This window comes from Prionailurus bengalensis, chromosome E3 (assembly GCF_016509475.1).
Source record: "Prionailurus bengalensis isolate Pbe53 chromosome E3, Fcat_Pben_1.1_paternal_pri, whole genome shotgun sequence".
Classification (NCBI taxonomy): Eukaryota; Metazoa; Chordata; class Mammalia; order Carnivora; family Felidae; genus Prionailurus; species Prionailurus bengalensis.
This window is the reverse complement of record NC_057357.1, coordinates 40,515,885-40,543,439: the sequence shown is the minus strand read 5'-3', so window position 1 is coordinate 40,543,439 and position 27,555 is coordinate 40,515,885. Positions and strand designations below refer to the sequence as shown.

The 27,555-nt window shown below is 60.2% G+C and overlaps 1 protein-coding gene across 2 annotated transcripts; it reads right to left on the bottom strand.

The window, feature by feature from the left end:
• Positions 1-25: 25 nt before the first annotated feature.
• CLCN7 (chloride voltage-gated channel 7) lies at positions 26-24,953 on the bottom strand. Of its 2 annotated transcripts, XM_043561038.1 has the most exons (25): positions 24,716-24,953; positions 16,995-17,066; positions 12,501-12,572; positions 12,317-12,382; positions 11,846-11,978; positions 11,515-11,624; positions 10,845-10,925; positions 9,823-9,885; positions 9,620-9,703; positions 8,898-8,991; positions 8,599-8,663; positions 8,034-8,150; positions 7,366-7,420; positions 6,845-6,905; positions 6,156-6,294; positions 5,189-5,282; positions 4,758-4,927; positions 3,718-3,769; positions 3,309-3,436; positions 3,062-3,147; positions 2,682-2,811; positions 2,134-2,193; positions 1,866-2,042; positions 1,379-1,459; positions 26-1,113 (listed from the first exon to the last, which is right to left on the bottom strand). In XM_043561038.1, the coding sequence occupies exons 1-25, from the start codon at positions 24,866-24,868 to the stop codon at positions 1,027-1,029; spliced, it is 2,430 nt and encodes an 809-aa protein (XP_043416973.1). In that variant the 5' UTR covers positions 24,869-24,953; the 3' UTR covers positions 26-1,026. The 2 variants fall into 2 exon arrangements, with proteins under 2 accessions (XP_043416973.1, XP_043416974.1); XM_043561039.1 differs by lacking the exon at positions 16,995-17,066.
• Positions 24,954-27,555: the final 2,602 nt, after the last annotated feature.

The following is a 27,555-nucleotide window of genomic DNA, read 5'->3' as shown; positions in this document are numbered from 1 at the left end:
AGGAACAAGGGAGCCAAGCTGCGAGTGTGAGGGTACGATTCCTTTATTTCTCCCTTTCAAAGCCCCCGCTCCTCTCACCGCGTTCCCCAGGGGGGCTCCCACCAAGAAGGGACCAGCGTTTTGAGGACCCACTTCCTTTAAGGGGCCAGAACCAAGGCGAACCGTCCCCCACCCCACCCCCAGCTGCTACAATGGCACCCACATCACCTAGTCTCAGAAGTCGGCCAGGGAATCACCTCCAGAAAAGGTTCCCTAGGGCTCTGGGGACACAGGACACCGGATCCAGGCCCATCTAGCCTAACAGAGGCACAGCATTCTTGCTCTGGGCTCACCAGCCCATCCCAGAGCCCACCTGCCCATCCCAGAGCCCACCTGCCCCAGGACTGGAACTGGAGCTGTCCTGGAACACGGCCCCGGACCAAGGGTCCTCAGAGGCCAGTGGGAGGCCCCACGTGCTTAGACAGCAGCTCTCTCAGTGCCGTGCACTCTGGCGACAGCTGTGGGTCTGGTCTGGACCACAGCTCGGGGTGACGGAGGTGTTCACCCCATCGATGTTTTCGGCTTTCTCTCTGGCCAAGACCCCAGAGAGGCCGTGTGGTGAGTCTGGCAAAAGAGCCTAACTCCCTACAGAGCTGGCTGCAGAGGCCGCTCCCCAGGGCCCCACCTCCAGGTGTCCAGCCGGAGCCTTTGCCAGGCAGGGTCCAGTGCCCAGGCCCGTCACCTGACGGCCACAGAATGAGCCAAAGGGACAAGGCCATGATCTCTGCAGCAGCTGTGCGTCACCCGGGCCCCAGCTGGTGATGCACAGTCAGTGTGGTCCTTCCAGGCCGGCCCGCAGCGGGACAGACGGCACACAAGCAGCAGAGGGCCCTGCCTGCGGGCTGGCACCACTGGGACCCACGGGGTGCCGCTCGCTCACGGTCTCACAGGCGCACAAACACAGACACACACGTCCCGAGGAGTAGGGGATGCTGGATCCGGTGCTGATCCAGGGAGTAGGGGGGGCCCCAGAGAAGGGCTGAGGCCTCACGTCTGGGCCAGGGAGAGCTCTTCAAGGCCCCCTTTCCCGAGCCGGTACCTGGCTAGGTCTTTCCTGGTCACCAGTCCGACCACCTGTGGAGGCAAAGCCAAGTCAGTGACGCTGGCAACCCCCTGTCTCTGTGGAAGCCGCCGCCCCACGTGCCAAGGGGCGGCACAGTTTGGGGAACCCCAGGACCGAGCAGGTGGCCAGTCTGGATACCGAACCTCGAGTCCCCCACAGGAGCCAAGAGCGAGTACCCACCCGCGACCAGGGCAGTCAGCTCAGGAGGCAAAGGGCGAGGCCGGCACCCAGGCCCTGCCCCAGGGCTCCCTCGGGCACGCCCTCCCCACCACTCACCTGGTTGCAGTTGTCCACCACCACCAGGTGCCTGAGGCCCAGCGCCCGGAACAGCTTGAACACCCGAGGGAGGGACGCCTCCTGCAAAGGGAGGGGTCAGGGCCTCAGCTGACCTGCCGGCCCCGCTAGTATGGGAAGAGGTTGGCTGGCGGACCCCCTGTACCTCCCCCCTCCGCACAAAGATGCGTCCCGGAGACGCCTGGGGGGCTCGGTTGGTTGAGCGCCCGACTCCTGATTTCAGCTCAGGCCACAGTCTCACGGTTCGTGGGTTTGAGCCCCCGCGTGGGGCTCTGTGATGACAGTGCAGGGCCTGCTTGGGATTCTCGCTCTCTTTCTGCGCCCCTCCCCCGCTCTCCCTCCCTCTCTGCCCTTCCCCCACTCGCGTGCGCCCCATCACACTGTCTCAAATTGAAAAAATGTAAAAAAGAAAAACAAAGGACGTGTTCGGAGTGGCTCCTGCCCTGGCCACAGCCTTTCGGGCAGGCACCTGGGGCACCGTGTAGGGGGAGGGGTTCATGAACTCTGAGAGGTCCATGGTGCACTCCCGCTCGTCCTGGGACACATGGATGGACTGGATCGGGGGGAAGCGTGGGTAGGCGTCCCGGAAGTCCTTCAGCCGAAGCCGCCGCCGCACCAGGCCCATGTTGGAGCGCTCCACAAACACCTGCAGGCAGTAGTGTGTCAGGACTCGGGCGCCCGGCTGTGTCTCCTGCCTCCCACCCCCACCCCCACCCCCCCAGGCGCCCGGCAGCCACCTTGTGCTTCAGGAGAACGATCAGCTGGGAGCGCAGGATCAAGCCCTGAAGCCGGGCCGGCTGCAGAAAAGAGACCCGTCTGTGGTCTGTGGGTGAAACCCAAACCCGAGGCCCTTCCTGTCATGCTCAGTGGCCCCGCGGCGACCTTTGAGGCAGACACCGGCCCTGCAGCAGGCATCTCGCACACTCCCGGCAGCGGCAACGCGACGTGACCGCGGGAACGAGGCGACGAGAAGCCGGGGTGAGACGCACACCGCGGCCCTGACATCCCAGGCAGCTCCTGACGGGTGTCCCCCATCCCCCCACAACAGCTCCTCAGCTGACAGGGCAGGAGCCCAAGACACGTGGATGGCTGGCCACCCCCAGAGGGCCGCCTCTGCCTGGCCTCCTGATTCCGTTCCTTCCCAGCAAGCGGGGCGGAGCCCCAACTGCGCATGCAGGGTCTCCATATCCGCAGCACGGCCGCACAGGCCACGCATGCAGCCGGGAACTTGGCCTCCGCCAGCCGTCCCGGGGCCGCGTGGGCGCGAGTGGGCCGCCCCGGGTACCTGGCTGTCGTCGGCCAGCTCCACCACAGGGAACCCGTTGTGATTGGAGGCCGTGTTGCTGAGAACGTCCACGATGACGCCCACCTTCTCCCTCCTCCGCAGGCAGACGACCGGCGTGCTCATCACCTCCCTGCGGAAGAGCCCCCGCTGTGGCCTTGCCGTGACCAGCCACAGGACCGAGGGGAGCTCCCCGCTCTGCTCACACGGGAGTGCACGCGTGATACGTGTGCAGCCCCCGTAGGCGGGAAAACCGGGGACGGGGAGCCAGGAGCCCGCAGACCCCCAGGGGCTTCCCTGGCTGGCCGCCCACACGGCGCTTCCCCAGACCCTCAGACACGGGCCCTCCCAAACCCCCGGAAGCCGCCACGGTGCCACCGTACCTGGCGGTGAGCGAATGTGAGGTGACGGGGGCCTCCCAGTGCAGGAACGGCACGCTCTGCAGCTGGATGTGCATGTCGTACAGGCCCTGAGGACGTGCGGGCTGTTGGCGCGGGGGCTCTGTCGGTCCCTCCCTCCACCTCTGCCGCACACCCCCAGCCCCCAGGCTCAGGCTCCCGGCCAGGGGCATGGGGGGCCCACAAAGCAAGGAACAAGAAGGATTGGCAGGCCTCTTCCCATAAGCCACACCTCGATGAAGATGTCCCCCACGATCTTGGCAGTCATCAGGACCAGCATGATGGGGAAGCCATAGGTCACGTTGCTGGTGGCCTCCATCATGATGACGGTCAGGCTGAGCGTCATCCTCACGATCCCACCTGTCCAGGGGTGGGGAGGTGTGGGGGGGGTAGTCAGGGGTAGCGTCCAGCCTCTGTGGGCCACAAGGCCTCTCCTACCTCCCCTGCCCATCTGTGTTCTCTGTGTACACCTGCATGCCTCCCCGACCCCACCATTTACCCTCGTGGTCCGCCCGGGCAGACCGCACTGGGTGGGGACAGTGACCCTGCACACTGACACGGGGTCAACTCCTGCCTTCACTCCTCCAAGGGGAAGGTGCCCCCTCCTAACCTTGGGACCCCACGGGGAGGCCAGGACTCACCCAGCTGGGCGGCCGCTCCCATCAGGGCGTATTTGCCAGGATCCGCCCAGATCTGTGGGGATGACAGAGGAGGGTCAGGGGCTGGCAGCCCCCTACTCAAACCCAAAGAGATGCATGACGCCCCAGGGGCCACTGGGCCCAGCAATTCCAGTCCTAGAAGGAAACCCTATGGTTTACACACACGTGAGCAAAGTGGTCTGTGGCAGCATCCAGAGTGACAGAAACCTGGAAGTACCCTAAGTGCGCCCCGCTCAGGATGCCCCGAATGACCTATGCCACCTGCACGCACCGGACGACTCAGCAGCTAAGGCAAGAAGCACCTTCTGTGCGCTGAGGAAGGACGATGGCGCCCACGCGCACGCAGCGGGCACCGTCTGTGCAGAAATGACTGCACCGCGAGGGAGCAGGGAACCCAGCACGTGCACAGCACGGACAGACGCGGGCGACGGCTCACAGTGTGGGGTTCCGCTCAGGAAATGCCCAGAACGGGTGCATGTGCAGAGACGGGGTGTGGCAGCGGCTGCCAGGGGTGCAGGCTTCCTGGGGTGAGGGATGTCAAGCATGGCGCTCAACAGCGGAGACTCGTACACAAGTCTGAGAACACGCTAAGGAACGCCGAACTACGTGCTTCCGCGGAGGGGGAGGCCTTACGGCGCACAAACCGCTTCGGGATTGAAAGACCACCACCCAAAGACTACGTCTGGAAGGAAACCTGATAAAACACACAACCAGAGCCTGGAAAAGGGAGCAGATGGGGGGACGGGAGACTCTGCCTGCGCCTTCTCACAGGTTTTAAAATCTTGACTAAAATAAGAATAAAAACACAAAAAATGGAAACCAAGTTCCCAGAGGCCGGGCACACGCGCCTCGGTCACATGCTCCAGGGCCCGTCCTGTAACGGGAAACACCAAGCCTCCCCGACGAGCGTCTGTGCGGCACAGACAGGCGGCTGGGCCAACGGGACGCGTCAAACACCAGCGTCCAGGAAACTCGAGGCCCAGCACAAGCGCCGTCCCCGCGCGCTGGGAGCCCACACTCACCGCGGCCCCGGTGACGTAGGACAGGGAGATCCCGAAGAGCCGGCCCCAGGCGGCCCCGATGAGCAGGGACGGGATGAAGACGCCGGCGGACACCGTGAGCCCGTAGGTCCAGCAGGCCAGGAAGAAGTAGACCAGGGTGAAGAGACCCAGCGTCACGGGGTTGTAGGAGCCTGGGGGAGAGGGGGCTGGCCAGGGCCTGAGGGTGCACCCACCCGCGTGGGCCCACGCCAGCAGCCGCCCTCCAGGAAGAGAAGGGTCCCGGCCGAACCCCTGCTCACCAGCGTGCCCACCACTGCGGCAAGGGTGGTGACCCCTGCCCTCAGGGCACAGCTGGCCGGAAGGCGACACCGGGGCCCTGGGCCCAGTGACCGCGGGTCGGTCAGAGAGCACGTGGGGACACGCGGCTGGCAGCAGAGAGCCTGAGCACTCACCTGGTGGGTCGTGGAAAAGGCTGACCACGCTCTTCTCGGGGGTGTTGAAGAAGGCCGCGGCCATGGAGTTGTACTCACCATCCGCACAGAAAAGCTGCGAGGGTGGAAGAGGGGACAGGCCGCTGGGGCCAGGGGCCAACCACGTGATGGGTGGGGCAGGTCAAGGCTAGCAGGGGCCAGCAAAGAGCCAGGCCCAGGAACGGCCAGAGCATCAGAGGTCCAGCCTGCAGGGGCCAGTCCACGGAACAATGGGGCACACGAGGACTCCGGGACGTACCCCTGAGCACACTCCCGGGGCTCAACAGGCGGCCACCTGAGCGCTGGTGCCCAGGGGTCCGGCCCTCCCAAGCGAGCACGGCTGTGGTTCCTGGACACCTAACCCACAGAGGAGGCCGGCTCGGGTGGCCAGTCGGCTGGGGGAAGCCCAGACCCACACCCGTGACACCGGTTTCTGTCCACCCGTCAGTGGTCACTCCCTGGTGCGTCCCCCAGCCCCTGGCCACCGAGAATCTGCTCTGCCTCCGTGGACCCGTCTGTTCTGGATGTTTCACATACAGAGCGTCACACACCATACGGGACTTTGTGTCTGGCTTCTCTCCACAGTGTTTTCGAGGTCCCTCCACGCCGTATTGTGGGTCAGGGCTTCACCCCTTTTCATGGCCAAATAAACCCATTTACAGGCAAACCCTGTCGTGTTTATCTGTGTGCCAACCGCCAGAGCACGTGTGTGCGTGTGGCTGCACTTCTCAGGCCCACACCCACAACAACCTGCTTTGGAAGTCCTCGCGTGGCCCTGGGCAGGCCAGTGTTCTGGAGGGAGGACCGGGGAGACCCTGTCTGACATAATGCCTCTCCCTGACGCCCGGTGGCCCTGGGAAGCCCCTCCATCCCGGAGTTCAGCTGTGCCAGCCTCCTTCCTGCTGGGCCCCGGCTGGCGGACCCTTCCCCCCGACCCTGGACCCCCTACCTGGAGGGGATAGGACACGGAGCTCCCCTGCAGGGGCTGGCAGTCCCGCGATGAGTAAATCAGCACGAAGGCGACCGTGGCCGTGACGGCAGCCACCAGCATGGCCTCAATCACCTGGAGGCAGGGCCGGTGGATGTACCTAGAGCAGATAGCAGGATGGACAGGGCCTTGGGACGGCTGGACGCCTGGGCCGCTGCCATGACAATGGAGACCATGGCTCCAAGGAAAGCCCGTCACAGGACACAATGGGGTGACAGTGCGCAGGCACCAGGTCATCTGGATGCTCCCTGGCAGCACTTTCAGTCCGGGCCAGACGACAAGAAGGAAGGTGTGCGTCCTTGAGCCCAGGACCCGCCCGAAGGTTCAGGAAACTCGCAAGCTCCCACGCTGCTCTGCAGGTCTATGAGCCTGACTATACCCCGGGTCGAGACGCCCGGATGGACCAGGCCAAGGCTGGATGGAACAGCTGGGAAGACCCCAACCCCAGGGCCCCTTTCCGGGCCTCCAGCCAAACCCAGCCTCACCCAGCCCCTGGCCAGTCCCCTCCTGTACAACCCATCACAGAAGGACACACGTTGGCACACGGCCTTCTGCGTGGCTCCGTGGGCACAGGGCCCACAATACATCCGTTTTCAAAGGCCCCAGGAGCCACACTGGTCCGTTTGGTCCACAAAGTGGAGGTTTCTCACCTGATTCGAAACATCGTCAGCCAGTAATTCAAGGCATTGAACACGGCCCCAAGAATACCACCTACGACCGGGAAGGGGGAGCATGTAAGGGACACGGGGGAGGAAGGAGGTGGCCTCCCAGGCAGCAGAGGCGTGGGAAGGGAGCAGTGTATGTCTGTGTCACTGCACCCTGACAGACGCCCTGGCTTGTGTCAGAGGCTTTGCTTTCCTTCCAGGAAAAAAGGTTTCTCACAGCAGAAAGCACCATCCACAGCTCATTCTATTTCTCTGTGGACCCCCTGCCCCCCCCCTCCCAACAGCAGCTTCTCCAGTGGAGAGGTAAAGCTCTGGTCTTCGGGCTGTGGGCTCCCTCCTGGGGGCGTGTGCACAGGGCAGGACACAGCAGGATGTGGGGTGCGGGGCTGTTTTCCTCTCTGGCCACCTCAAAGCTGGGCCAGGCTGGGCTCTGGCAGGCCCTGACCCCACTGGAAGGGACCCGTGGCCATCTGGGGGAGTGACAGGAAGCACGGACCGGCCCTTACCCACCACGCCCATGGCGATGAAGATGGGGATCTCGTGGATCGTGTACACCATCGTCTGCACAGGGGAGAGAACGAGCAGCCCGTGAGCTGTCTCCACGCAGACCCTGGTACAGACACGGCCCACAGTCTGCCCGTGCACACGGCGCCCCCAGCATTTGCACGCAGGACCGTGGGGGTCCCACGAGACAGAATCGCCGGGCGTTCTGAGCAGATCACGCTCCCTGTAGGCTTTCACCTGCTCCTGGTCTGCGTCTCCGTCCAGCTGAAGGCGGGGACGGCCCAAGCTTCTGCCAAATGGCAGTCAGCAGGGCACAAGTGAGGAAGAGCCCCGGGAACACGTCTTGTGACCCTCAGCCACCCAGGGCTCCTCTGTGTCCGCGTGCGCGGCCCCACCCGGGAGTGGGATCTAAGCACCTTTGTCCAACAGTCAGCAGACTGCCAAGATACCCCCGGGAGTGTCCGATGGGTGTCAGGCATCCTAACCTGACGGGCAGTTCCGAGGTGTGCTTTCCTCCCATCTCCGGCCCTCGGCACTCAGCTCAATCATGCAGCTAAAACCAGCTATTTCTCTACAGTCCACATTCTCAGAATGAACCGGAATCATCCCGGGATGATCTTGGCCCCACACTAAGAAAGAACCGGGAAGGACGCGGAGCACATTATATTACCTCTGTGTCAAATCTTCCAAAGTTGATCAGTCCTGGGCTCGACAGGTCCCATATGTTTCCATGATAAATGCTCAGGACAAAATTGAGGGTGAACGTGGAAATCATGGAAGCAAAGAACTGTAGGCAGAGAGAACGAGCCCCATCAGAACCAAGCCCATTGGGCCGAAGTCCCAGAGCCAGGAGGCTGGGTGGGGGCCTTCCCCTGTCACTTAGGAGGTGTCTGGAGACCCTCCCGAGGCTGGCCCCTCGCGGCTGGACGAGTGGGTCACTGCCTTGTGTGGATGAGCGTTGGGCCAAGCCAGTGATGGAGCCGAGGGACGAGCCGTGCGGGGTCTGGGGTCCTGATAAGCAGGAGAGCAGGTGGCAAACAAGGCCCGCGGCCGACGGGGGACGGGCAGCGGCTCAGGTCAAGTGATGGGCAGGGCCGGCCATGACAGACCCACAGGGTGCACGGCTCCCAGCACGCCAGGGGACGTCTCCCCAGGAGCAGGGGCCCGCCAGACAGCAGAGGCCAGGGACTGGCAGTGCCTGACTCCAGCGAGGGAGCGGCCCTCCACAGACTTACTATTCTCCACGTCAGGAACTGGTTCCAGAAGGAGGCGCCCTCCTCCAAGCTGAACAGCACCCCACCTAGAACGGCAAGCAGCCCGGCACTGCCGCGCTGACCCAGGCCGCGGGGGACCCCGCATCTACCACAGCCCCTGCCCCACGAGACCCCAGGGCCCCAAGACCGTCAAGGGCGGCCACAGGGCCTCTCGGGGGCACGTGCCCATCCTCACCCCGAGCTCAAAGTCTGCCAACACCAAGAACTCTCCTCCACACAGTGGGCACGGAGACCTCCCCGGCACAGGCCGCCCTCCTCACCCACAGGGGCTCCAAATGCAGCGGACACTCCGGCCGCAGCTCCCGCTGAGACGAAGTCCCGCTTCTCCGTGTCTCTGCGGAAGTACTCGAAGATCTACAACAGGAAGAAACGGGGAGAGTGGGGCTCAGCCAGCCTCCCCGAGGGCACTTCACTGAGAAAGGGCCGAGGTCAGCCAGAGGCCGCGGAGACAGGGCCCGAAGGCAGAGGGGGGCAGGGAGGAGGGGACATGAAGGCGTCTCGGGACAGCCATCGACTTGCATTCACAAAGACCAGAGAGCTGACGAGGCGACACACGCTGAACGCACCCTTGCACGCCAACAACCGAGAGAGGGGACCGAAGACACCCATTCACAACAACGAGGACACGTCACAGTCTGCCTAAGAGACACGTTAGAAACTCAAAACCCCACCGCCAACTGCGAACAGATGAGCTGAAAACACGTTCTTGATGGAAAAATCTAAGACTCTGCTTATAAAAACAACGAACGTGTGCATTCCCACGTCAACTCAGCGCACTAGCCATCAAAACGTGGTGGCTTTTGGGGGAAACGTGACAAAAGTGCTCTGGAACAGATCCCGAAACTAAGCCTCTTCAATGTGTCCATGAGTCACTCTTGCCTCCTCGTTCTGCGTGCCTTGGGGATGGTCGCGGGAGAGGCCAAGGTCCTGGCGGAGCCTCCCAGGGATGCGTGGTCGTCCGTGTCGGCAGGAGAGAACTCACCTTGAAATCTCGCTTCAGCGACGTTGACCTCCCTTGGGAAATCCCGGCGGCGATCACAGAGCCCGAGTGAATCATCGGCCCCTCCTAGAAGCACAGGACAGCCGCCCTCAGACAAGCGTGGCTCCGAGAGAACACAGTGGCCTCGGGTCGCAGGCAGAGCGCAGGGGACTCAGGCTAGGACGGCACCACACGCGCTCCGTTACCTTTCCCACTGCCAGTCCGCCCACCACAGACAGGATCACTCCAGACACTTTGATCACGAGGGTCTAGAATACAAGGGAAAATACATCGAGTCTCTGATCGAAGGCCACGCGGTCTGGGAACCTGTAGCAAAGCTGTAAACGTGAAGCAATCCTGACTACGTGTCCAGCCCCAGCCCCACGAGACAAGGCAGGTGGGGAGGGCCCATGCGTCTACCGCAGGTATCCTCGGAGCCAGGCTCCCGGCTGATTCTTTCCTGACTTCCTTAATCTTCCCATTTTCTACCCTGAGTACTCGTGTGCCCCAGGGAGCAGAAAGCAGCAGGAGGTACGGCTCCTCCGGGCCCCCGGGTGCATTTCTCTGCCGACCACCTGCCAGGGTCGCTGCCCACCGCCGCCTAGCTACCCGTGTGGTAGCAACGGGGCAGACGCTGCTCCCGGCGGCTCCGAGGCGAGTCCTGCCCTTTGCAGCAGGGCACGGGGCCTCCCCCGGGGTGTCACCCCCAGTGCACAGCTGCCGGCTCCCAGGAGCACCCCCTCTCCCCAGACGGGGTGAGAAGCCTCTGGCTGAGGCATGCCGACCCAACACCGGAAAGGACCACGGAGGGACCACGCTCCTGACCCCCCCAACCTCCTCAGAAACAGGGTGCCAAAGACAGTAAGTGTAACGAACATCGAGGACAATTTTAAGAACAAGAGAAGCGTCACGGCAAGCGTACCCACCAATCTACCAGAGCTGTTCTCGTTTGGAAACATTAACCACCACGCAGAACTTAGGTTCCACACCGCCGTGATCCTAACAGATACCCCATTTCAGCATTTGGGCAGGACTTAAAGTGCTAAGAGAAAACCTCACCACCTTCCAAAGCAAGATTACGCAAAATCCACGCACGCGCTCACGGGCAGCACACAGAGCCCGTCTGGGCCAGTCCCCACGTGCAGGCGGGCAAACCGGGAGCTCCCGACCCCACGAGAACCCCACGCGGAGCGCCTGCTGCCAGCCACGCGCCCCCTCCGGGCCTCACCTTGAGCCGGACCACATGCGGGATCTTCACCCCGTTGAGGAAGCACTTGATCTGGGGGATCCCGCTGCCGGCAGCGACCGGCTGGAAGGAGGCAGAGGCCAGCACTGAGCCGGGTCAGGTAGCGAGGGGCCGCAGCCACCACCCGGCCCAGGAGGACAGCCACGCGGGGCCCCACACGGGGAACAGCTGCCCACGGAGGGATTCTCGCTTCACCCCCCAGGCAGTGACCACCGGGGTCGGCAGACCACGGGAGGGGTGGGGAAAGGAGAGGAAAGGAAGCCCGGTGTCCCCAAGAGGGCACGAGGGGCAGGGGACGCTACAAGACAGACAGAAGGCACATGCCACACACTGGCCGAGGGGCCGGGGGGGAGGGGACCGCACAGCACCCCACACAGAAGCTTCTGGATGCTATACCCACGACAAGGGAGAGGCAAAGGGGCAGGCGAAGGAAGGCAGGCTTCTGAGAGACACGGGGGGTCCCTTCCACCTAGGCCGGCCCCACAGTCCTTGCTGAGCGGGGCAGGAGCCCGGTGCCCTGGGGTCGGGGGTGACTGGACGTTTAACATCTGCGCCGGAGGCCCCAGCAGTGTAGCCACGCCCACCCGGCCAGCACAGTGTCGGGGCTCCCACCCACGCAGGCGCCCCTGCCTCGACCTCCTGGTGGCCCTACCTCCACAAACGCGACGATGGCGGAGCCGACGAGCACGAATGCGGAATTGAGGGTGGCCCACAGCAGAAGGGAGAAGGACAGCCCGCCCCGCTCCGTGAACTTGTCGATGTCGAGGGCTCGTCAAGGATGAAAACTTTCCTGCTCTCTCCTGCGGCCCGGCCTCCCGAGCCCCAAGCGCCAGGAGCTGCGCACTGACCGGACCGTCACCTCCCGGCCGTGACAGACACGGGCACGCAGCCACACCTCCCTGCCCTTGATAGCACACACGCGGGGCTCAGAGGCTTCGCTGCTAGTGGACCCTCCTGTGCTGGGGACCACAGATGAAGGATACTGTCCTTGACGACCTTGTACTTCAGGCCAGCCACGTTCTCCACCACGATGTCGATGAAGCAGGCCACGAGGCCCGTGAGAATCCCGATCATGGCACAGATGACCCAGCGCTTCATCTCCACCGTTCGGAAGGCCTTTGGGGGGGGGGGGTGTGTGCCCATCAGAAGCGGGTGCCGGGGGGGAGGCCCCCACCGGGAACGGCACGCTACACACGGACCCCGCATCACGGGGAGGCGGCCTCTGGTCATCTCAGAGGCAGTGGGCCTTCCCAACCGATTTGCCATCAGAGGCCGCCACCTTGGGCGCCTGGGCACAGGCGGCCTCCGCCACCCACAGGACACAGCCACTCCCACACGGGGCCCCACGCTGGTGTCTCTTGCAGAAGGGATGGAGGTGCGAGGACCACGGAGGGGGAGGGAGATGGCGCCAGGGCAGCGCGGGGCAGCGGCGTGGGCGGCCCGCGCAGACTCACCGTGTGGTTGATCCGCCGCTCCTCCTCCAGGAAGAGCTGGTTCTCACTGTTGTCGTAGTCCAAGCTCTGCGGGCGGCAGACACAACGCCATGCCTGACCCCACGCTCCAGCTTCACGTGGGGCAGGGGCGGGGGACAGGTGCCCAGGGGCTGCTTGGGGTGGGGCCCAGAGGAAGGAGGCCCACCTCGTACTTGAGGGACAGGAGCTTCTCGTTGTGCGGGATCTCCTTGGGGAAAGGGTGAGGGGGTTCCAAGTCCTGTAGGAGAAAGAGTAGAGCCACATACTTGACGAGCCAGCACATTTAAGAAGAAACCACAGGGGGGCACCTGCGGCGCTCAGTCGGATAAGCACCCGACTCCGACTCAGGTCACGATCTCACGGTTCGTGGGTTTGAGCCCCATGTCGGGCTCTGTCCTGACAGCTCAGAGCCTGGAGCCTGCTTCGAATTCTGTCTCCCTGTCTGCCCCTCCCCTGCTCATTCTCTCTCAAAAATAAACATGCATTATTTAAAAAAAAAATTTTTTTTTAATTTTTTTAACGTTTTTATTTATTTTTGGGACAGAGAGAGACAGAGCATGAACGGGGGAGGGTCAGAGAAAAAGGAAGACACAGAATCCGAAGCAGGCTCCAGGCTCTGAGCTGTCAGCACAGAGCCTGACGCGGGGCCCGAACCCACAAACCGTGAGATCGTGACCTGAGCCAAAGTCTGACGCTTAACCGACTGAGCCACCCAGGCGCCCCCCCCCCCAGAATTTTTTTTAAGAGCAAGCACAAACGAGAAGGGGAGGGGACATGTGTCCATCTGTTCTATGAAGCCAGTAGTCTGTGGACCCTAGAGCCAGACGGGGGTGCCACAAGACAGGAGGGCACAGGCACACCCCCTTAGGAATGCAGACACTAAGTCCTGGATGAGGAACCAGCGCGTCAGATCCCTCGGCACCATGACCAAGGCAGGTTTATCTCAGGGACGTGAGGCTGGCTTAACGTCCGAAAATCAAGTAATGTCGTGTTTATGGAACCATGGGAAATACATTCTTGGTCTGTCCCAGGGGCCGGCACCCGGCTCCGAAATCCCATGGCCTTTCTGCAGGGTGCCTGTTCCCGAGAGTCCTATCTTTGACGAGGGACCAGTAAACATGAATGAGGGTTTCCCTGAGTTCTGTGAGCCGTTCTAGCAAATTATGGAGGCTGAGAAGGGGGGGTGGGCATGAGAACCCCGACTTAGAGCCAATGGATCAGAAGCACAGGTGACAGCCTGAATTTGTGACTGGCGTCGGAAGAGGGGGTGGTCTCGTGGGACTGGGCCCTCAGCCCCGGGCGTCTGCATAATGCCGGATAAGAGTGTCAGAATTGAGTTAAGTTGTAGGACACCCGGTCGACGTCTGCAGAGAACTGCTTGGCGAGGAAAACCCACACACTTGGTGTCCGAAGTGTGGTTGAGTAAAAACAGTTCAATACCATTTCAACAGAATAAAGGAAAAAATCTACACAATCATCTCAGTAAGTTCAGAAAAAGTGTCTGATAAAAATTCGACACTCCTTCGTGACAAAAATATGTCACAAAGTAAGAAAAGAACCACGTCAACCTGGTCGAGGCGTCAGTCATCACCCTCGATGGCGAAGGACCGAAGCTCCTCCCGGAAGACCAGGAACGAGACGAGGATGGTCACTCCCACTCGACCTCGTCCTGGAGGCTCCGCCAGGCCCGTGAGGCAACAAGAGAGAAAAGGCATCCAGAGTGGAAAGGAAGAAACAAAACTCTCTATGTGCAGGTGACATGATCTTGTATACACAAAATCTCAAAAAACATACTAAAAAATTATTAAAACTATAACGCATTCAGTAAGATTGAAGGATATGGGATCAGCACGCAAATATCAAACACATCTCTAAATGCCTGCAATGAACAACCAAAAATGAAATTAAGAGAACCCTACTTACGTTAGCACCAAAAGCACAATATATGAAATGATACTTACTCCTAAAATACATTTACCAAGGGAAGCGTAAGACGTGTGTGCTGAAAACCACAACGTACCGCTGAGAGAACCTAGAGATGTGAATATGTGGACAGACACACTGTGCTCACAGGTCAGAGGACTGAGCACTAAGAAGAAGCGGCGAGTCCCGGGCCACCCCAGCTGGCGTCCCCAAAGAAACTGACATGCTTAAAAAGCACACAGAAACACAAGGGGTCTCCAGCGGCCAATACGAGCTTGAAAAAGGAGAACAAAGTTGGAGGACACTCACTTCCTAGTTTCAAGACTCACGTGAAAGCTCCGGTCCCCCGGACAGTGTGGCCCTGGCTCCAGGACAGACACAGGGATCGGTGGAGACAAGGGGCACCCAGAGCCTCACGTGGATGGCTGACTTTTGAACACGGTGCCAACACAACTCAGTGTGGAAAGAAGAAGGGTTTTTCTGAGAAACGGTGCTAGGGAACTGGACATCCACATCCAAGAGAGTGAAGCTCTACCCTTACCTTCCACCAGACAAAATCAGTGACAAACAGATTCAAGACCCAAAATCATAGAACTCTCGAGGCGTCTCGGTGGCTCAGTCGGTTGAGCATAGATCTCAGGTCAGGTCATGACCCCAGGGTTGTGGGATCACGCCCCAAGTCGAGCTCTGTGTGGGCAGCACAGAGCCTGCTTGGGATTCTCTCTCTCTCTGCCCCTCCTCCACTCGTATGCCTGTGCATATGGGCATTCTCTCTCTCTCCCCCAAAACAAACAAAATCTTTAAAATCAAAGAAGTCTCAGAAGAAAACACAGGAGAAAATCTTCATGACCTTGGACTAGGCAGTGGCTTCTTACATAAGACAGCAAAGGTACAGTAACAACAGAAAGAAATAGTTAACTGAAGTGCATCAAAATTAAAGAATTCTTGGGAATGCAAGCTGGTGCAGCCACTCTGGAAAACAGTGTGGAGATTCCTCAAAAAATTAAAAATAGAACTACCCTACGACCCAGCAATTGCCCTGCTAGGCATTTATCCAAGGGATACAGGTGTGCTGTTTTTTTTTCTTGTTTTTTTTTTCTTTTTTTTTTAACTTTTATTTTATTTTTGAGGCAGAGAGAGACAGAGCATGAACGGGGGAAGGCCAGAGAGAGAGGGAGACACAGAATCCGAAACAGGCTCCAGGCTCTGAGCTGTCAGCACAGAGCCTGACGCGGGGCTCGAACTCACGGACCGCGAGATCATGACCTGAGCCGAAGTCGGATGCTTAACTGACTGAGCCACCCAGGCGCCCCAAGGTGTGCTGTTTCAAAGGGACACATGCACCCCCATGTTTATAGCAGCACTATCGGCAAGAGCCAAAGTATGGAAAGAGCCCAAATGTCCATTGATGGATGAATGGAAAAGAAGATGTGGAATATATACACGAGGAGTATTACTCAGCAATCAAAAAGAATGAAATCTTGCCATTTGCAACTACGTGGATGGAACTGGAAAGTATTATGCTGAGTGAAATTAGTCAGTCAGAGAAAGACAGGTATCATAGGACTTCACTCCTATGAGGACTTTAAGAGACAAAACAGAGGAGGGGCGCCTGGGTGGCTCAGTCGGTTGAGCGTCCGACTTCGGCTGAGGTCATGATCTCATGGCTCGTGGGTTCAAGCCCTGCGTCGGGCCCTGTGCTGACAGCTCGGAGCCTGGAGCCTGCTTCCGATTCTGTGTCTCCCTCTCTCTCTGCCCCTCCCCCGCTCATGCTCTGTCTCTCTCTCTCAAAAATAAACATTCAAAAAAAAATTTAAGAGACAAAACAGATGAACCTAAGGGAAAGGCAACAAAAATAGTATCAAAACAGGGAGGGGGACAAAAGAGAAGAGACTCATAAATATGGAGAACAAGCGGAGGGTTGCTGGAGGGGGTGTGGGAGGGGGGATGGGCTAAATGGGGAGGGGGCACTAAGGAATCTACTCCTGGAATCACTGTTGCACTACATGCTGACTAGTTTCAATATAAACTTAAAAATAAGTAAATAAAATCTTTAAAAAACTTCAAGAATTCTTACAACCCAATAACGAAAACACAAATAACCTGATAAAAACGGCACAGAATGGGAACAGACATTTCTGCAAAGAAGACATATGGAGGGCTGCCACCAGGCATCATAGAAATGCAGGTCCGAACCACGAGGCACCGAGGAGGAAATCAAATGCAAGTCGGGGGAGCCGGGCGGGCTCAGGAAGCACTCCCCGGCAGCTGCCGGACAGCTCGGCACGGGGCAGGGCAAGAGGGCATCACGCTGTCCAAAGGTCCCTCACCCCTGAGGTCCTTGTCCCCAGAGTCCCCCTCCGGCCCACTCGGGGCCCCTCTCCCCTGGGTGGTGCCTGTTCCCCTGGCCTTTCCCCAGGTGTCTCGTGCTCCCACATGACACTCTCCCTCAGTGTTCCCTCCCGGCTCGCGCTGCCCCATCTCTGCTCACGTGGCTCAGCCTCAGGGCAAGCAGACCCTCGGTCGCGCAGGCTCTGGGGTCCCCGCGAGACAGCTGGTCATTTTGTCCCTGAGCTCTGCACGACCCACGGCTGCCCCCCTGCTCTGCCCGGCCCTGCCCGCCGTCCACCACCTCCGTGTTCGGCGCTCCCCGTCCGCCCCCTGCCGGGCGGCACCCCCACAGGAGGAAGGGGTGGGTGGTGAGAGGCGAAGGGTAGGGGATGAGTCTAGCACTCACGGGGTCGAGCAGCTCGTCATCCAGATCCACGTTGCTCATCTGTCCGATCCGGAAAAACGCTGAGCGTGGTGACTGGAAGCGTGAGAGAAACCACAGGGTGCTCAGCCACAGGCGGTGCTGACTCATCTGGGGCCCCCCACCCTACCGCACGGCCGGCGGGGGGGCCCGGGACGAGTCGAGCCCCTGAACGGGAAGCCCAGGCCTTCCTGGCCCCAGAGGCCGGGCCCTCCTCTGCTCTACCGAGACTGCAGACAGCTGCCAGCCCCGGGGACCAAGGGCTGCAGGACGCCCACGCGAGCATCCTCCAGGCTCCCCCCACCCCACCCATCCTCCTGTGTCTCGTCATCGGGAGACCGGGAGGCTCCGGCAGGCGGGGACCTGTCACAGGTCTCCACGCAGCCCCTCCAGACGTGTGGTCAGGGCGCCCACACCCCCAGGGTGCCTCTGAAGCGGGGCCGGGCTCCTGGGCCCGGGGGCGGGTCAGCCACAGAGGACAGACACCCAGGCGCATGGTTCTTCCTACACCCACTGCCCAGCCACGTCGGGGGACTGGCCAACGTTCGCACTTCAGAGAAACATCATGTTGCAGCGTTAAGTATGTCCCAAGTACTGCGTGGAATATACTGGCACCGAAACGTGACTCGTGGTTTCTCTGAGGAGGGCACATGCAGCTGGGCGCCTTGCGCTGGGGGTCGGCCCAGACGCAGAGGACAGGACGCAGCACGAGAACAAATCAGACGCCAGCCCCCCGGCCACGGTTCCCGCCGCGTGGTCAGCAGGCAGATGACCCTCCTCCTGATGGGCGGTCACAAGGCCAGCAGCCACCTGGCGCCACATCACAAGGCACCAGCCGCCTCCCTCCACCTCGTCATGTGGGCATCCTGCCACCTGGCGTCCTCAAAGGAGCGAGGGCGCGTGCACAACAGTACGACGCCTGGAGAGGGAGACGGCATTCGCGTACCTTCTGGGATGGGACGTCGTCACGACTGTCCTATTTCGTTACCAGTCACTGCTGTCGACCTCTCACTTCGTCCTGTGTGCGGGCTCAGGTATCCATGGGGCCCACGCTCACCCCACAGTGCTGCGTGTTCCCGTGAGGACCCGTGCCCCGTGTGCAGGTGGGCACGTCCGTCCACACACGTGCAGCGAGTTCTGGTAAAGCGGGGCTACCGACAGAAACATCTGGTTCTCTCTTAAAAACGATCGGGAACGGCCCCAAACTGCTGAATCTGAGCAGAAAGGCAGGACGGGGCTCCCCAGCCTCACGCCCTGGGCAGGAGGGCCAGCCCCGCTGACGACTGCGCTGGGCTGGCGAGAGGTCCCAGGTCTCGAGGGAACCGCAGCCAGGAGGCCGCCTGGACCTGGAACAGCCTCCGCTCTGCAGACAGGACGCGTGGACCCGGAGGGATCCTGGGCCACCGCCCCCGGCCGCAAGCCTGAGCGCGGCCAACACCGAGTGCACTTCCTTGGGCGCACATCCACACACGCTGACCGGCCGGCGGATGGGGCGCAAGCGCGGACAACCCAGCTGAACAATGCCTGGGCGGAACTGAGCGCTGAAGTGAGGGGCATCTGGAGACGGTGGTCTGCGCTTCGACCCGGCAGGCGGAGCCACTTATTCTCTGGTGATCACGAAAGGAGCTCGAGGACACCAGGCAATCACTCCTCCGCAAAAAGGGTGCCCAAAGTCGGGACCCGCAAAGTGCTTCCTCTGACGTCTAAACGGTTTGCAGGGGCCAGGCCGCCGCACACGCATCACCTCCGGAGAGGTGCGGCAAGAAGGGTCCAGTGGGCACGGTCCCCCGTGCTCAGGTGACACAGAGGCTGCCAGGTGTGGAGGGTGGACCGCACCCCAGCAGAGCACGCTGCACCCGGACCGCGTGATGGCAGTGGAGGTGAAGCACCCCCCCGCCCCCCCCCCCCCCCCCCCCCCCCCCCCCCCCCCCCCCCCCCCCCCAAGCTTCTCCACGTCTTTTCTGGGCTTCAAGGCATCTTCCGGGAAACATCTTTCATGGTGAGAAAAACCATTTACGTGAAGTTCAATGACTTATTTCATGTCGTGTCTGTTTCTCTCTCTTAAACACGGGTGAGGTGACATACGAGCTCCTCAAATTACTGATATGCACAACAGCCAGGACGGAATCTCTAGGGCGTGAAGATCCCAGAGATTACACACTGTGCAGCCGCATGGACATGACTCTCTGGAAACGTCGGGTCTGGGGGACGAGAACGGATCGGGGTGCGGGAGGGGTGACCACAAGAGGCAGGACGAGGGAGCCTCGTGCCGACCCACACGGTCTGCACGTTGACTGCGGTGGCGCTCACACGGAGGCACCTGCGTGACGGGGGGCGGAGAACCGCCCGCGTGCCAACATCAGTGTCCCGGTTTCAGCGCTGTGCTGTCACTACGGGGACTGACGCAGTGAAGGAAATGGGGGCAAGGCGCTCGGCCCGCTCTGTATGGCCTTGTCAACTTCCTGTAAATCCATAGCTATTTTTAAAATGAAAAACAAAAGCACGTGCAAATGGGACCTGCCAAAAAACCCCCGTGCATCAGAAGACACAACAGAGGGGAAGGCAGCCTGCAGAGAGGGAGAACGTGCTGTGAATCGCACTTCTGAAAGGAGTCAAGCACCTTAACCCTGAAGAACTCCCACAAGTCAACCACAAAAAGAAGCCAATCACAAAAGTAGGCAGAGGCCCCGAGTACACGTCTCCAAAGCCGAGATGCATATGGCCAGTGAGCACAGGACAATGTGCTCGACGTCTCCAGAGCCATGCACATCCAAACCACCAGATGCCACCTCACACCTGTCAGAACGGCCACCACCAAAGCCCGGAGTCGTGAATGCGGCAGGGGTGCCCAGGAGCCCGAGCCCTGTGTGCCGGGTCGGGGGCGTGATGGTGCGGCGGCCGTGGCACACAGCCTGGCGGCTCCTCGGACAATTCAGCACAAGATGACCACGTGACCCAGCAACCCCACCTTGGGGGTACACTGTAGAGCTGGAAGCAGGGACCTGAAGAGACCCTTGCACACCCCACTCATGGAAGCATAATCAGGCCACGGGGCGGGGGGCTGGGGGGGAACCCAAGTGTCTCTTGACGGATGAACGGATAAATCCACTGGGGTCCACATGTGCAAAAGAAGACGGTCTGGCCTCGAAAAGGAAGTAGATTCTGCAATCTGCTACGACGCGGAGGAACCTTAGGGATGTTATGCTGAGAGACGGCAGCTGGCCACGGCAAGACAGACGCTGTGACTGCACGTACACCACAGCGCGGTTCCTACTCGGGTCTACAAAAACGGGAAGTAGAAAAGTGGGCGCCAGGCTGGGGAGGCGCTGGGGCACCAGTGTTTCAGTTGTGCAAGGCGGGCGAGTTCCCTGACGGGCAGTGGGGACAAGTGCACAACATGAATGCATCTGACACCACTGAACCGTACCCTAAAGACTGGTTAAGGTGCCAAGTGCTGTCGTACGTTTTTACTCAAACATAAAGCAAAAGTTTAGAAGCAACTTATTGGGGTGCCTGGGTGGCTCAGTCAGTTAAGTGTCCGACTTTGGCTCAGGTCATGACCTTGCAGTCTGTGAGTTCAAGCCCTGCATCAGGCTCTGTACTGACAGCTCGGAGCCTGCAGCTGCTTCGGATTCTGTGTCTCCCTCTCTCTCTGCCCCTCCCCTGCTCATGTTCCGTCTCCGTCTCTCTCAAAACTATGCAAACGTTAAAAAATTTTTTTTTAATTAAAAAAAAAAAACTTACAAGCTGTCTCTTGTTCTATTCGACCGTGCCGCATTCTGACGGCCGCCAAGGTCCATGCTCCACACTGAGGACAGGGCCGCAGCGGCCAGGGGCACACAGGCAAGCAGACAGGCGCCTGTAAACCGAGTGCAAACCCGAGGGAGCCTGTGAGAACCTGGCACGCTGGGTCAGGTGGGCGAAGAGGCCGGCAGGCTGAGCCCCATCGAGAAGGAGTGAGCCGTGCAGAGGGGGCAGGGGACGGCAGGCGGAATCGTCTGGGACGGGAACGCCACCATGGCCTCTGCCCGGGAGGCTTCCCCGGACGTTCTGTCTAGGCCTGGGCTTGGTCTTGGCCCTCAGCTCTCCAGCCTGCCTCCTTGCTGACGACAGGGGTCTGTCCCACCCACGCTGACCCTGCCTGAGTGGTACTAAAGACAGGAGGGACACCCATCTGGGGAGCCCTCACGGAGGCCAGTGGGGCAACCAGCCTGGACCCTCCAAGGTGGGGCTGGGCAGACAGAAAGGGAGGACAGGACACAGACGCCAAGGCAGAGGAACTTCCAGGATGGAATGACAAGGTTCTAGAAACCACCGAGAAGAAAGACGGGGGGCTTGCTTATGTCCAGCACTCAAGGGGCTGGGGAGGACGACGGATGAGCCGTCCGGGCAGATTCCCCGAACACCCCGCCCTGGCCCTTGGCACTCCCCGACTGTGGTCTGCGGCTCCAAGGTCACCAGGGAAGACCCGGAGGTAACCCAGCTTCCAGAGAAGATCCCTGGAATCGATTCTAAACACTAACCTGACAGTGCTACCCGCCTCCTGACCCTAAGGTGTCCCAGGCAGATCTTCCCAAGGCTGAGGTCCCTGGAAATGTCCTGCATTTACAAACCCTGCAGACACCCCCCCCCCAACTGCTGAAGCATCTGCTTCTGCCTCAGATTTCCCCCAGAAGTCCTCCAAATGCTCCGCTCCCCGCTACCCACATACGTAACCATGACTGGCTGACCACACCCTCTTCTTGTCCCAGCAGCACAACGGCAGTGACTCGCTGATAAGTCACCATCACCCCACACTCCGGCCCCATGGGCCCAGGGGCCTGCCCAAGGGGACAGAATCCCACAGGTGGCTCAGAGCAGCCTGCTTCCTTCCGGGCAGGCGGCTGAGCTCAGGAGGGTCTCCAGTCCACCCTGCCCACCGTGCTTGCTCCCCACGGGGCACTCAGCAGCCTGGCAGGGAGGTCACCCGGCAGACACTGCCCAGAACAGCTTCTTCAGGAGCGGAGCAGGCTATGCCCACGCTGCGGTGGCACCACCACCACCACCACGTGACTCTGGACACAGTGCAACAAACCCCAGAGGGCCAGTAGGTGGCCAAGACAAGCTCCTGCGTCTGATTCACTAGAACATTCCTGCAGGGGGGTTGCTGGCCTGGGATGTCATTTTAGTCCAAATGGACCCGGGACTGAGAGCAGCACCAGGGCGCCCCCGAGCCTAACGCTGAGCTCGGCCTGCGGGCCCAGAGCAGACCCTCTCACCAAAAGGCCAGCGTCAAAGAATCCCGTCAGCCTCCAGCGGAGTCACCCCGTGAACGACAACCCAAGGACAGTCACGTTCGTGCTGCCATTCCCAACGCGAAGACTACGAACAGCGGCTACCGCTGGCCGGCTGGGACGGGCACAGCGCTGAGCGCAGCACGCACACAGACCTTTCTGCGGGCGGGGACGCTGAGGCAGAGGAGGCTGCGGGGCTCGCCTCCCGGGGTGCGGAGCGACACTTCCAGATCAAATGCCTACAGTCTCCCGTGTGCCAGTCCGCACACAGCGGGCTACGATCCTTTCAGGCTGGAACGGCCAGCTTCCTGCAGCGCTCTCTGCAAGATACAGCCAAATTCAAAGCCAGCAGCTGTCCCCTGCAGGTCCCACCCGCCTCTCTCCCCACTCCCACCTACTTCCCAAACTTGCACAGGATCCCAAACACACCCTTCATCCTTTCCCAGCCATCGGCCTGCCTGAGGGTCTCACACTCTTCAAGAATGGAACCAGCGGCGCCTGGGTGGCCCAGTCGGTTGAGCGGCCGACTTTGGCTCAGGTCATGATCTCGTGGTCCGTGAGTTTGAGCCCCACGTCAGGCTCTGTGCTGACAGCTCAGAGCCTGGAGCCTGTTTCAGATTCTGTGTCTCCCTCTCTCTCTGCCCCTCCCCGTTCATGCTCTGTCTCTCCCTGTCTCAAAAATAAATAAACGTTAAAAAAAATTTTTTTTTAAAAAAGAAGGGAACCAACTGTGACCTCTTCTGTCTCTGGGGCCCCTCACGGTCTTCCCGGAGCAGGAGGCCTGTGTCTCCGTGAGCCTGCAGCCGGTCGGAAGGAAGCTGCTTCGTGCGCTTCGGTGTCCCAGGCACACTGCACACAGCCGGGCACTGAGTACGTGCAGGATAAACTTTTCTCTTAATTGTTTAAGAAAGGCTAGTCTGTTACTATCTAACACAGATGAACAAAGAGCTTAGCATTTTTTAAGGGAATAAATTTTTTTTTAAGAAAAGATTTCAAAGAGCTCTTAAAAAAAGAAAATGAAACAAAACAAAAACCATAAGAGCCAACTCCTGTGTCTATTTGCAAAGAGAAACGAGGAACCCCAGGGCGCCTGGGTGGCTCAGTGAGTTAAGCATTTGACTTGGGCTCAGGTCATGATCTCACAGTTCCTGGGTTCTAGCCCCACGTCGGGCTCTGGGCTGACAGCTCGGAGCCTGGAGCCTGCTTCCGATTCTGTGTCTCCCTCTCTCTCTGCCCCTCCCCCACTCGTTCTCTCTCTCTCTCTCTCTCTCTCTCTCTCTCTCTCTCTCTCTCTCTGTCTCTCACTAATAAATAGAAACGCTAAAAAAAAAGAGAGAGAAGTGGGAAACCCCAGCACGTTCACTCTCGAGATAAACCCAAATTCCACCCCAAAGTTTCCAATTTCTTTAATTAAAGCCAGTTTTATGCTTCCATTTTGTAGGCCTCGGGTTACTTTCTTTTAGAAGAGGAAAAAATAACGTTCCAAGAAGAAAATGACAAAGCACCCTTATGCGTCCCCCCCCCCCCCAAATGAGCCACTTCAGATCACTTCTCATATAGACACAGGAAGCATTTCAACGTTAAGATTTCACTCAAAGAGCAGACGTGGGCTTTGGCTGTCCGATGCCTCTGGGGGCGGGGTACAAAGATAAGCCCTAGAGAAACAGCCTGAGGCTTGGGTCCTCTCTCATCTTTAAACACTGTCCAAACGTTTAAAGGACAGATCTAGACCAGGAGAAGAAAAACTGAAAAATAAACGCAAAAACAGTAAGAGCAAGCAATGGATAAAAAGAGTCCAAGAACTCAAAATCAACACCACACGCAATTCATTAAACACCTCCACTGCATCGCCGATGTGCTGACCAACCCCGCAACCACCCTGACTCGCTCCCAGCGTCTGTGTGGACGCCCCAGTTTCAATTAATTGCTAAGGGCACCTGGGTGGAAATACTCGTCCTTCCTAAGATCGCCCCGTACTGGTGCCTGCAGAAAAGGGGGGCCGGCAGAGCTCCCCACCGCCAGAGAACACTGTGCAAGCGGAAGCTCGTGGAGCCGGGCCGGCCCCTCGAACCCCACTAGTCACCCGGCCCAGAGCTTCCCTCCCAAGACTCCAGAACCCACGGCCCAGGTTCCAGCCAGCGCTGCCATTTGCCAAAGCGGCCCCGGGGCACGTTCCAGAACCAGTCGAGCCTCAGCTGCCTCCTCTTCGGCAGGGGGATGGTCAGAGCACCGATGCGCCCGCCAGCACCCGCCGGGCACGGGGCCACCGCCGACCCGGCGACCCCTCGCCCGCCAGAGCCGCTGACCCGCGAGACGGAGCGGCCGGGAAGGCGTAGCCCAAGGCCGCCCGGGGCGCACCCGCCCGGCTCCCGGCTCCCGGCGGCGGGGGGCCTGAGGCGCGGGCCCGGGGCTCTCCCGGCGGAAGGGACTCACCTGACGGGCGGCCGCGGGCCCGGCCCCGTTCAGCAGCGGCGTGCCCTCGCCGGCTGGCGCCCCGGGCCGCGCCGTCCTCCGCAGCAGGGGCGCCGCCTCGTCGTCGTCCAGGTCGCGGCCGGACCACGACACCTTCTTGGACACGTTGGCCATGGCCAGCAGCGGCCGAACCGGCCCGGAAAGCGCGGCGGCCGAGTGTTTGTTCTCGTGACCCGCGCCGCGGCCACGTGACCGGCGAGGCCAACCCCACGTGACGCGCGACGGCGGCCGCGCAGGGGCGCGCGCGCGGGGCCTTCTGGGAGTTGTAGTCCCGCGCCCGGCGCCGTCCTGGGTGGTGGGGGCTCTGCGGCAGCTGGGGCCGGCGAGAGGGGCGCCGCCCACTCGGGCGCTTGGGTGACCGACCGGAGTCCGGCTTCCGAGAACGGGTCACGGCAGGAATGGAGGGGAGGGCTGGCGTCCGCGCGGACGAGACCGGAGGAAAGGGGAGGAGGGCAGATGGCCGCCGACCAGTAGCGCGGAAGGACGGGTGGACACGTGGCCGCCGGGTTGCCGGGGAGTGAGCGGTCGCCGGCGCCCGTGAGACTCGTGGCCCCTGTGGCATTGATGCAGAATCACGGTGGGGAATCACGCACACACAGACTGGGGGACATCTGCTAAACTGCTGGGCAGCTCTGTTCCACAAAGGGCTGGGACCGACCTGTGTGACACGGGATTGACGACACCGGGCAGACTGAGGCTCCCGATGGCCCCTGCGCTGGGTGGTAGGATAGTCTGGTTCAGCGCTCAAGGCTGAGCACTGTCTTGGAGTCACCGCAGGGAAGGTCCTTGTTCTCGAGACACACCACCTATACAGGTGGATGGCCTGGTCATCATAATGACAGGTGGCCACCGACAGGGAGGACAAAATGTGACAGAATGTTGACTCGGTCAGTCTAGGCCAAGCACTTATGATGGTGCAATGTATTCCTCTTACAACTTTTGTATTTTAGGTTTGAAACTTTTCAAAAGAAAAAGATGTAACAAGTGTGTTAGAGGGGCGCCTGGGTGGCTCAGTCAGTTAAGCGACTGAAGGTGGTTCAGGTTATGATCTCATGGTTCATGAGTTCGAGCCCCACATCGGTTCCGTGCTCGGAGCCTGGAGCCTGCTTAGGATTCTGGGGCTCCCTCTCTCTCTGCCCCTTCCCTGCTCGCGCTCTCTCTCTCAAAAATAAATACACATTAAAAAAACAAACAAACAACTTTAAAAAGTGTGTTAGAGGCTCTGTGGCTGAGAAGGTAACAGAGCCCCTCCCCCGAATAACTCAAAATCAAAACTAAAACCAAACTAACAGGAAAGAAATCCCCAACTGGGTTTTAAATTTTCCCCACAGTTACTGTGCAATGCTCTTCTGGAAATTCTAAGAATAACGTTCTTTCGAAAGAGGTGTTTTGTCATTGGCGTCTTAGGGCTTTGCCCTTTCTGGTGGTGGACAAGAGCGGCATGGTGGCCTCCAGTTTGTGGCCCAGCGCACGGAGGCTGGCACACACTGGCCCAGAGGAGCAGGCAGGGTTGGGCTGGGTGCATTTGACCGAGTGGAATGGATGATGGGGTCCAGGCCAGCAGAAGTGCTGAGCTGAGTGATAGGGAGGTGAGAACCGATGGGGGATGAAGGGATCCTGCTGGAGGTGGGGGGCATCCCTGTCGCCAAGCAGGGCCAGGCTGGTCCTAAAGGCCAGCACTGTCAGACGAAGGGCCTGGACTTGTGCTGCTGCGGGACCAGTGGCCCTTGTAGAGGATAGATGGCCAGGTGGGGAAGAGAGAAACCAGCCCCAGCTTCCTATCAGGCCCTGGCCCCTGCAACATAAGGAGGACACCTGGGTCATCTTGTCCTCTTTACCCAGAAACACGGCAGACTCAGGTCATAGCTGGGATTCGACAGATCATGCTTCAAAATGCACAGGGGACTTTGTCACTGGCCCCGTGGGGATGGCCCCATTCGGACTGCCTTGCTCCAAACCCTGGATGGCTTCCCTTGTCTCAAATACTCACTTACCAGAACCCCCCACCGCCCCCGCCGCTGGGTCAGCCCTGACTGCAAGCCCTTCCCCAGGCCGCTGTGCCCTCTTGGGATCCCCTCTCCCATGAAGTTTCCTGAATGTGGATGTGAGAGCCCACGGCGATGTTGTCTTTGCCAAATCCCTGTGGTTTAGGGTTTATGGACTCGTAGGGGGTGCTGCTGTGAGCTACCTGGGCCCCGGGGTGTTATAAGCACCCAAGGAGGGGAGGACACTCAGAAGTAACACCCTGAGCGGTCTTTTTATGCAGGGGGCCCCCGCTGTCTCTGAAGAAGTACTCAGATTACCAGTCTTCCCTAAAGAAAGATGTTCTTTCTCCTTCCTTAACAGCACAGTGGGACTGAGCAAGAGCTCCAGAAGGAGCCCGAGGCGCCTGGGAAGGAAGAGAAGGCGGAGCTCTCCCTGAAGGTGTGGTGCCCTGGGGAAGTTCCAGAGGAAGCAGACCCCAGTGATTCAGGGGGCATTCACGTGGCCACCCGGTGGGGGGGGGGGGTTCAGTTCCAGAACCCCTCCTCAGACCTTGACTCATGGACAGGTGGTGTAGGGGGAGGTGCCTGGCTGAGTCTGAGCGGAAGGCCCCAGATTGCTGGGGCCACAGCTCTGCAGAGAGCGAGGGAGTCACCTGTCCCACGGGGCAGCTGCAGGGCTGAAACCAGGGTCACTCGAGGCTGGGCTGGTGCGGGCTTGGGGGCCTCTCCAGTTTGCTTTCTCATTTTTATTTAAATTTCGTTAATGTTTATTCATTTTTGAGAAAGAGAGACGGAGACAGAGTGAGAGTGGGGGAG